The sequence below is a fragment of the Cyprinodon tularosa genome, unplaced genomic scaffold (genome assembly GCF_016077235.1).
Source record: "Cyprinodon tularosa strain WSP-4 unplaced genomic scaffold, ASM1607723v1 ctg318, whole genome shotgun sequence".
In the NCBI taxonomy this organism is placed as follows: Eukaryota; Metazoa; Chordata; class Actinopteri; order Cyprinodontiformes; family Cyprinodontidae; genus Cyprinodon; species Cyprinodon tularosa.
This window is the reverse complement of record NW_024039028.1, coordinates 1,374,469-1,384,723: the sequence shown is the minus strand read 5'-3', so window position 1 is coordinate 1,384,723 and position 10,255 is coordinate 1,374,469. Positions and strand designations below refer to the sequence as shown.

The window sequence follows — 10,255 nt, the reverse complement described above, 5'->3', positions numbered from 1 at the left end:
TGTATGGCCGCCATTGCAGAAAACAACTCGTGAAGATGGACCAGCTAAAAGAGCAAGGTGCGCGTGAACTCTGGGACCCTTTCTCCACCTGGATCCCCGCTCTTTTTCGCCCACATGTTCCTCCGTTGTCGCTCAAACTTGTCCCCTCTTCCTCACCGCCTCAGCCGTATCTAGACCCACAGCTGGTTCCTGATTGTCTCTCTTGCGTTATGGCGTGGAATAACATAGCGCAGACCATGCTTCAATATTGAGCATAAATCGAAGATATCTGCGACAAGCTCATTGCGACACTCTGCTGCGGGAGCATCACCAACTCTTTACTGGGTCCACTGGTTAGATGGTATTTCATGCCTGCAACTACAACAACAGCTTGCTCATGCTTTCTTAGCTGAACTGTGTTTTGAGGAACATTTATTCTTTATTTTTCTTCCGATGAATCTGATGGTTTTGTCGATCAGTAGGTAGGTATAGGTTTATGTTTTAGTGAATTTGATTGACGTCAGTTGGGAGTTACATTTATATTTTCTGAATATTTGCTTTATGAAAAAAGGGGCGACAGTCAGCATTGCTGCTGTTTATCTCATTTGATTTTTCCTCTTTTGTACTGTAATTCGCTCCAGCAGCCGGTGCTCTAGATAATTGCTAATTTAGTCTATGAGCTAAAAGCTGCCTATACTGTACATTGGTGTGGTTAGCACAACTATTAGCATGGTAATATTTTACATTATCTGTTTGAATGGAAAGACTAGATTTGTTCTGCCAGTCAAGCTAAAAACCAGACAATTCCAGACTTCAGACGACTTATTAAAGCATCCTTGGTGTTAACACACATTTCATAAAGTCCTTTATGATCCTTTGTTCTGAGGCTGCAAATTCTCATTTGGTGAAGAAGTAATCCTTTTTTGTTTTGGAAAAAAAGAGAAATAATGATCAAAAACATGAGCTATTAAAAGATGTGACACATTCCATCTGAGAAACATCCTCTCATTTTCTGTTCTTTTTCTGTTTATTGGATTTCTTCTTCAACTGTTCAAAAAAAGGCAAACATATAAACTTGATTCTAATTAGGCTGAGAGGCAGAGGATCGGGGAGCGTGTAGCAGCAGTCTGAGTGACAGGGTGATGACTCAGACCTCAGATTTATGAATTGCAAATGCATCATTTTGGTAGAGCTTTCACAGCAGACAGAATAGATTATAGTCATGGTGGATAGCGCTAAAGAAATAATGCAATAGATAGTTTTACTTTCACTCTAAATGTGTTCATTGATTCATACAGAACATTTTGTTCCTTGCTAATGCTCCAGGGCAGAGAAGTCCAGACGTCTCCAAATGGACTGTGCCTGGCAGCAGTTAATCTTTGCAGAGCCATTAACGATTAAAAACCCAGTAAGTGCACAAAGTAAGATTTACAGACTAATTAATCTAAAATGACTGTCATGTATGTACTCTCTGTGACTTTCTAAATTGAATCCTATTGTCAATGGAGGCAAACAACAAACTAATGGTTATTTTTACACCAGGCACCTGCAAGTAAACTATACTGTATAAAATTAGAAAGAACCAGATTAAAACCAAAATAACCCTCCAATAAACTGGCACTTCTCTGTTATTTTGTTATCCTGCCAACCTCTGAGGAGTCCATCTTTTATTGCTGAGAGGAAATCTCATATCCACCACTGAGAAGTGTCTCCTTTTTCTGTCAGGAAGCAGGGGCTCCAGATGATGATGCAGTGAAAACAATAAGGCACTGCATCCTAAAAACTATGAATATTCCAAATAGGCTCCATCCCTGACATTTTATGTCACTCTATCTCTGGTTCCCTGCCAGGACCCTGTGGAATTTCAGAAAATGATAAAGAAGTTCATATTTCTTTGCAACATTTTCCCATAATGTATATTCATTATTGGATTAGATCAGAATGCAGATGCAATGATCAGAATTTCTGAGGTTTTTTACATTTCTAATTATTTCTCCTACATTCTGATTCTCTGAAATTAAGGGCACTTCCTACTTTTAAAGATAAGCGGTTTTTTAAGTTAAATATTTATAGATGCAGACATCAAAGGCAGGTGTTTAAATGTGATATTACTTTACCTATTCCAATCTTATTATACTAACAAGAATGTTACTTAGGTAAAAGTAAAAAGTACTTTAAGTACAACTGGTTCTAAAAGCACAGATCTTTCATAAAGTAAATGTAACTGATTGAAATGTAACTAGTACTACCCACCTCTGGTCGGAGGTTCACAAAACAGGTTCTTTAGAAATGCTAATAAGCCTTTATAAGCAGAATGAGATTTTAATTATTTTTCAATGACTTTAATGTAATTAACTTAAGACATTTCCAATGGATCATCCTGACCAACCCAGAAGGGCGTCTGGTATTCGCCCTTAGGGTGGGGGTGTGGGTGGGGGGTGTTGGGTGTTGGGGTTCTGTCATGATCTTGGCACCGATGACTGGTTTGATTACTCATTTCATTCACCTGTTTAGCTCCACCCAGCTCTCACTGCTGTTCTGATCCACCTGTTTCAGCTTCTATTTTTCTAGCCTTCAACCAGCCATCAGAGCCAGATTATTCAAGCCTTTAGTGAGAGTTCTCTAGCATTCCTGTGTTTGTGAATCTCTAAACCTGTCTGTTCCCTTTCTGATCTGTTTGCCTGTCCTGTTTTCTGACGCCTGCCAGATATGTGAATGTCTGTTAACCGAACCTAGAACTGTTCCCCAACTCGTTCTGGATTTCCCTTCGGTACCTCTTCGAACATCTGATCTCCTGGCTCTGACAATTGAGCATGTCTTAGACACCGGCTTTGACTTCGCCCTCTGGATTATCCAGCCTTCCTTCATCTGCTCGGTTCTGATCCCCTGCCTGTCCTCCAACCTCCGAGTCATCAGCGCCTGGGACTCTCTGGCCGGTGACCGCTACGTCTCATTGGCAGCCTACAGCCTGAACCCAACCTCATTCTCTGGGCTTGGACTAAATGTTCCTGCCTTAGATGCCGACGCTGTTCATTGCAGTTCCATCTTTAACAAACGTTTTGTTAAATCTAACTGTCTTTCTCCCTGAATACTGGGTCCTAATGTCATTCAAATGCAATAAGAATAAAATGTAATTTGTAAAAAATCTAATAAAAAAATAAAGTGAATTAAACAGTGTTTAAAATACAAAAAATTATATTATATTCCTGGTAAATAAAGTGATATTATAAGGATTTCAGTAAAAAGGCTGTCATTCAGATAAGAGCATTTGGTCCCACCTTTTGGCAATAGCCAATCCAGCCAGGGAATATTCCAGTGCTGCCAGTGGATGGATGGATGGATGGATGGATGGATGGATGGATGGATGGATGGATGGATGGATGGATGGATGGATGGATGGATGGATGGATGGATGGATGGCTAAGATCAGATTTTTCTAGGTTACATTTAAACAATATTTCATTAAAATCAGATAAGTAATAGGGGTGCTACGACTGTTATAGTAAAAGATCAGGCTCATGTGAACAGCATGGATTTGTTGAAATAACTGAATGCATAGCAATGGCTCCTGGGTTTGCATGTCAATAACTGTAGCGACTAATAGGGGATGTCTTATCTGGTAAATAAAATAGTCATGTAACGAAGGACAGAACATAGAACCCAGAATTCAGGCAAGACAAACAGCGATTACTTAAAAGGGGATTATTTAAACAGAGCGGAGCGGGCTGAGGGTGCATGATATGATGGTATGGTAAGTGGCCATGAGAAACTGACGGAAGATTATTATCTATGTCAGTTATTTACTTTTTTTATCAGTACAGTCCATTTAATTGAACACGGTAGGATCCAGCCGAAGGCCTGCCAGCTAGATGTGGCGGCCGCCACCCAAGGTGTCCCTGATGCCGCCGTCCCGGGGGGCAACCAGGAGTCCAAGCCAGGTCAGAGAAACGGATCGCAACAGGAAGGCTCTGAGTTCCAGGAGCCCGAAGCATGATCAGGGATTCAGATCAGGAACAGGAACCGGCTGGTTCAGGGTTCCAGGTGACCACAGAGAGCCCCGCCACCCTGTTCAGATAGGAACAGGCAAGCTCAGTGGTAGAGAGGTAGAACAGATCAGGATATTAGGAACACTGCGGTACACTAAAAACTTGCTCCTTCCACTGAGCAAAGGCAAGAACAGGGCACAATCAGTAGATAAGAGGCAGATCAGGAAATCAGGAACAGGAAAACGCTAAAAACCTCTCACCACTGGCCTCTGAGAATGAGAAGATGAACTATGGCATCAGCAATGATCTCAAACTCAATGATGGCCATTATGGTTGGGACTGAGTGGTATATATGGAAGCAGGAGCAGGTGGATTAGATAAACAGTAATTGTAAAATGGGCAGAGTTAGGCAGGTGAATGAAATGAGCAATTAGGCCAGCCCTCAGAGCCATGATCATGACACGTCATGCTCTAATAAAGCAAACTTGGGGAAGGATCTTTGTCCTTCACAAGCTTTACGTTACAAACAATAAATAAATATTTAGCATTCACATGGATTTAAAGATTTACTCTACAGTCACTTTTGACTTGATCTGCTCTTTGCAAATAGTCCTCTGAACTACAGAAAAAGTCAACTATGATAGATGGATTGGGGATTGGTCTGCAGTAATGAGAGAAATTACTGATAGAATTACAATGGATGAATGAGCTGAGCTTCTGACTGTCTTAATTCAATGAGCCGTCGACATTCCTCATGAAGGAATTCCTAATGAATATCTGGAGCCAAACACTACAAACACATTTTTAATCTTTAGAAAAACTGTAACTTCTAAATACATGAAAGGTTGTATTTTATCAAGAATAACAATATGATGCACATGTAACACCCACATTAGAGGCTTTGAAATGAATAGAAGCTTTTGAATCTTTTATCTTTCAGATATATGTTTTTTTTCCTATTTCAATTCTTGGTTGTATTCCTTTTTTTATAAAAAAAAAACAGTGAAAGAAATTATTGATATATTAATAATTATATAAATAAGTGAAATTATAGTGTAACTCTCGAACCCTAATCTAGGCTAAGCAGGTATTTAAAAAATGGATAGATGGATGCCTGAGCTGTTTATCAAAGTATTCAACAATCTGCCATAACTGGCAGCAGAAGAACTATAGTTTATAATCTTATAGCTTCTGCTTCAGTGACTCCCAAAGGCTTCAATGATCAAAGCAAGCAAAGCCTTATGTGGTAAAAATGACACAGAGACAGAGATTTTGTGCAAAGCACTCACATTTATTGCTTTTGCCGCAGCCGTTTTCCCGACTCAGACAAAGATGGTGCCCATCGCTAAAGCATAATGTGATTTACATATTTCTGATGGAAGACCAGCGTGAGTATATGCTGTACAACAGCAGACATCGGTGCATGTTGAATCAGCAGCCTCAAATAATGGGTGTAAGAGGAGAAGAATGGAATACTCCTGAGGTATCACAGTAAAACATATCAAAGTCTTTTTTTTTTTACAATTAAAATATACAGTCTTACACATTCTTACAAATTTCTTCCTTATTGTGCTGAAAAACTGGGTATAAGGATGATGGAGATGGGAGGAAGAAGGTAGGGAGGAGGACAAGATTTAAAAAATATGTGCGGAAAGGCAGGGAAAAAGTAAAGTGCATAAGGGATTCCTCTTTTGTGTCCAGGTCAAACCTCTACAACACCAAATGTTGCTTCATCTGTGCAGCATGAAGGTAATAGATTACTCGCCTGTGAGTCAATATTAGGACCACTTAGGGGAGAATAGTGGCAAGAAGGGTAAAGGCAAAGGAAGGAGGGCTAAACAATTCCATATTTCGCCAAGTCGCTGAGCTCCATGTCTCCAAAGGCTTCCCAAGGGCAGACCACTGAGAAGTCTGTGCCGAGACCCTCCATGCCTGGAATATCATCCCCAAAACTGAATCAAAGAGGAAGAGAAGCTTTGATTAGAACAAAGAAAAAAAGAAGAACTGGTCTAAAAGATTAAAATGAGTCCTTCAGGTTCTCACCCTTTCTGGCCTGGCTTGGGTGCCTTGCTCTTGAACGTACGAGTGGTTCTCTGCTTGAATTTAGGAGGGGCCTTTTTGTCAGCGGGAGTTGCAACGTCTGCCATTATGTTTGGTTACTGAAAGAGACAAAGGAGACGGTTAAATAAAGCCATTTTTCTTCCAATGGCGCTGAGCCTTAAAACCTCACAAACACTTTTTAGATATCTGTCAGTTTGTTAAGCAGAGAGCCAATCACATGAGGAAAAATATGCTTTAACCATCAATCATTTAAGTGGGTGAAAAACCCTGCAAAAAATGCATTATTCAGAAATCTGCATCAAGAAATCTCTGTAGCATTTTTCTTTTTCTATGCAGCACGTCGCCAAAGCAGCAGAAGTCCTAACGCCTTGTTTAAGAGCTGAGTAAAATGTAGAATCCTCTCACCTTTTCGTTCAGCGTTTCTCAGGAGCCGTCGGATGAGCTTTTCTGTTTCTCTGCTGTCGATCTGTTTCTCCTCTCCCAGTCTGAGCACCTGCTTTTAAAGTCGGCGAGCTGCTAATCCTGCTGTCAGTCTCAGAATTGGCACCTCTTCAAAACCCTCCCCTGCACCAGCTCAGCCACAAATAGGTGAGATAAAGGATGGCTTATTATAAATACAAGGTGTATTTCAAGATGGACATGCTGGTCAACGTGCAAACTGAATCACAGCAGGTGTGTTATCTGAGGATAAGTGAAGGCCTGCACAGTTTTTACACCTCAAACTAAACATCTAAAGGCTTGTAATAATTCTTTAACAGATTGGTTTACATAGAATTTTGATTTGTGCACATGAACTATAGCAACACAAACATACAGATTTTCTTTATGTTTGTGTAAAAATTTAGTTGTATTTCTCTAATATCGGATATGCCAAATGTTATGTTTTTTTTTTCTTATGTTGCCGTTGGTTGGGCTATCTACTAGCCTGCAGTTAGCTGCTTTACAGACACATGACCTGGTGCTTGTAAACAACAATATATTCCTGATCGTTTTTCATCACTTCAGATCTATAAAAAAAAAGCCATACTATTCTGTTTTAATGGTGAAGGAAAGGTGTTGTTTCCTTCTTTCAACCAGCTGACAGGCAGTGTGCAGCGACTGGTGAGTGAGAATCTGTCCTGCTTTCATTGATGCTCCACACAACTGTAAAACTGCAGCATTTTCTCTGGTTTCAAGATTTTAAAAGCAAGATAGCTAAAATGGAACAAAGTGATTCCTTTAAAAGAAAATGATTTTGAAACCCTAGTATACAAAGATTCCAGCAAAGCACCCAGTTAGGATCATTATCAGGATAATGCATCTACTGTCTACACCAGTTATCCTTGACGGGTCGCAGGGGACTGGGGCCTATCTCTGGTGGGCATTAAGTGAGAGGAGGGATACACCCTGGACAGGCTGTCGGTCGATTATATGGCAACATAGGGACTCACAACAGTCCCAACAAACTGTCCTAGAGACAGAAAAATAATAATAGTTATAGCCTGTAGGAGGAACTCATAGTACCCGCAGAAAACCCACAAATGTACAGGGAAACATGCAGACGTTAAGCAAAAAGACCCCAAGGCAGGATTTAAACCCAAGACTTTCCCACTGGAAGTCAAAGGAGATACTTACTCCTGTAGCCCATGAAGAGCATTATGAATCTGGAAGCTGGTGACCTTTTCATGGAGTGTAGATGAAAACCCTTTAAAAAATAGATCTTGTTAGTTTTCGGACTTTCTATTCAACACTTTCAAACCTCCTAAAAATGTTATCTATAACCTGTTAGCATATTAATGTTTTAAACAGTCCATGATTTCTTTATATTCGAATAGTTTGGTCTCCATTTCTGCTTCAGATTTTACAGCTTTTTCCAATTACTTTCCACATCTAAGAGTTGATTTTACAACTTGCAAACAAAACATGTTTACTACAAAAATATAGTCTCTTACTTTCCCCGAATTTAGATCTAAATGAGCATTCACCTTCTGTTCTTGAAGGTTCAACGTCTCACACAGCCCCTTCCTTCAATGTATCAGGTAAAAAATTATTATTTTTTTTTTCGTTTATGTTTACAAACAGACATGTGTCCAAGGATCACCTGCTTGAAGATCTGCAGTATGTGATATAAGATCCCAGAAGCCTTGAAGTCTTTACAGGAGATCAGCCGCATGGAAAGAGATAAAGTGTACTTAACTATTCAGCTCTTAATCTGTCCCTTCATGGCCTGAAGGGAATAGGTAACGATCAAAAATTTGACATGAAGAGCCAGAACCACTCCTCGTGAGGAAAAATAAATATTTTTAAAATTTCCTACATGTTAAAGTGTCAAAGTAGGCAGATATTAATAAAAAATAAACATAACTGGTGCTGTAATTCCACATTTAGTAAAGATTTTAGTTTTTTAAGGAACCACCTGGTGTCGTTTCAAGCAGTTTCTAGAAGTTAGTAGTTATAAAATTTGCCAAAGATCATTAAAAAAATTAGGAATTATCTAAAATGATGTTGAATAAAATTAATTATGATGGAATTTTGTTAGTATTTTTGTCTGACCTGTTGGATAGAGGTGTAAAAGCCTTGCAGTTATTGAGACAGCTTGATGCTGAGGTTGTATGGGGCAAAAAATAGCACCAATAAGTCTGTGCTGAATATATATATATATATATATATATATATATATTCATTTTCAGGAATATATGACATTTTTATGTTTCTTTTTAGCAAAGAAAACATCTGAAAAGTGTCATTTGCATTTGTTCTAGATGTATCTAAATAAAATCCAACACAACTAGTTATCCTCAGACGTCACAGAGTGATAAAGATTAAGGAACATATGTGGGGAGCTGACCGATAAACATATAGAGGACTAAATCAGGGTTAGAAGATTGTGAAACAGATTTGTGTTTCTTCATCCAAACTTCATGTTATATTTGGGTACATGATGCATGATGGTTGTTATTTGGAGTGAAAAAGCCCTTAGCTATAAACCTGCTTTTTGTTTTTTAAACTAACTTTTTTTGGGGGGGGTAGGGACAGAAAGGCTGCTTAAAGTCAACATGAAGGTGCATGGAGTAAAAAAAAAATAAAAAATCTGGTACATACAGCCAAAAAACGTGAGGTTGAGGCAGAGGTTTAACTCCCAGCAGGAGGACAAGCCTAAACACACAGCATAGCCACAATAGAGCAGCTCAGGTTAACAAATATTAATGTGGGATAACGACCTTTAGAGACCAAAATTCAATTAGCAAACACTGGTGAGACTTCAAATATTTTCTTCACAGATTTCCATCCATAGCTTATTTTATTCCATAATATTTACTTTGATTTTATGAGAACCAACCAGCAGAATTAGGGAAACATAGTCTACAATAATTACTGGAATTGAGGGAAGGAGAATATAAAACAGCCAGAACCAAGTACTTTCAGGTACAATAGGGAAGAAAAATAATAAAAAAGTGAGAATTTTAAAAAAGATGATAAAAATCCCACCAGGATTACCTTATTACTATGGAACCACATAGCAGCAACATTTTCCTTCACATGTGTAAGACCTATTTTGCAGGATTACGAAAATAATGAGATGATAAGACAAAGAAAATGAAGCGGCATCTGGATAGTTTATAGAAGCACATCGCGTTTACCAAAGGAAAAAAATACACCCTGCAAGGTTAAGCAATTATATAAATATAGGTACAGTACACCACCAAAGATTGAAAGGGATGAAAAATACTTACAACGTAACCGTATATGATTAGTAATGTTACTTTTTAAAGTACTGAACTATATCAGTTGAGCTGCACAGTGGGTAGCACTGCTACCTTGCAGCAAGAAGGTTCTGGGTTCGATTCCTGACCCGGGGTCTTTCTGCATAGAATTTGAATGTTTTCCCTGTGCATGTGTGGGTTCTCTCCGGGTACTCTTGCTTCCTCCCACAGTTCAAAAACATGACTGCAAGGTTAATTGGCTTCTCTAAATTCTCCTTAAGGGTGAGCGTGTGAATGGTTACTCTTTGTGTTGCCCTGTGATAGACTAGCGACCTGTCCAGGGTGTACCCCGCCTCTCACCCATAGACAGCTGGAGATAGGCACCTCTTGCAACCCAAGCGGGGATAAGAATGATGGAAAATGGATGGATGGATAACATCCTCTACTACTGCATAGTAAATTAGGTGAATTCTGACTGTAACGAGTTTCATTATTAAAAGATCCTCCCTAACCCTAAATCTGGGAAAACATAACTCATTCACTAAA

General features: G+C 39.1%; 1 protein-coding gene across 1 annotated transcript; it reads right to left on the bottom strand.

Moving 5' to 3' along the window:
* Positions 1–5,235: 5,235 nt before the first annotated feature.
* Positions 5,236–6,583, bottom strand: LOC119788469 (retinal cone rhodopsin-sensitive cGMP 3',5'-cyclic phosphodiesterase subunit gamma-like). The gene is made up of 3 exons (XM_038292814.1): positions 6,432–6,583; positions 6,009–6,124; positions 5,236–5,917 (listed from the first exon to the last, which is right to left on the bottom strand). Exons 2-3 carry the CDS (start codon positions 6,110–6,112, stop codon positions 5,800–5,802), a joined length of 222 nt encoding a protein of 73 aa, XP_038148742.1. The 5' UTR covers positions 6,113–6,124; positions 6,432–6,583; the 3' UTR covers positions 5,236–5,799.
* Positions 6,584–10,255: the final 3,672 nt, after the last annotated feature.

Excerpts from the sequence above, each read along its gene's own strand:
- LOC119788469 (XM_038292814.1), bottom strand. The coding sequence starts at position 6,112 with ATGGCAGACGTTGCAACTCCCGCTGACAAAAAGGCCCCTCCTAAATTC. Across the intron at positions 5,918-6,008 it reads CCCAAGCCAGGCCAGAAAGG|TTTTGGGGATGATATTCCAG; the intron begins GTGAGAACCTGA and ends TCTTTGATTCAG.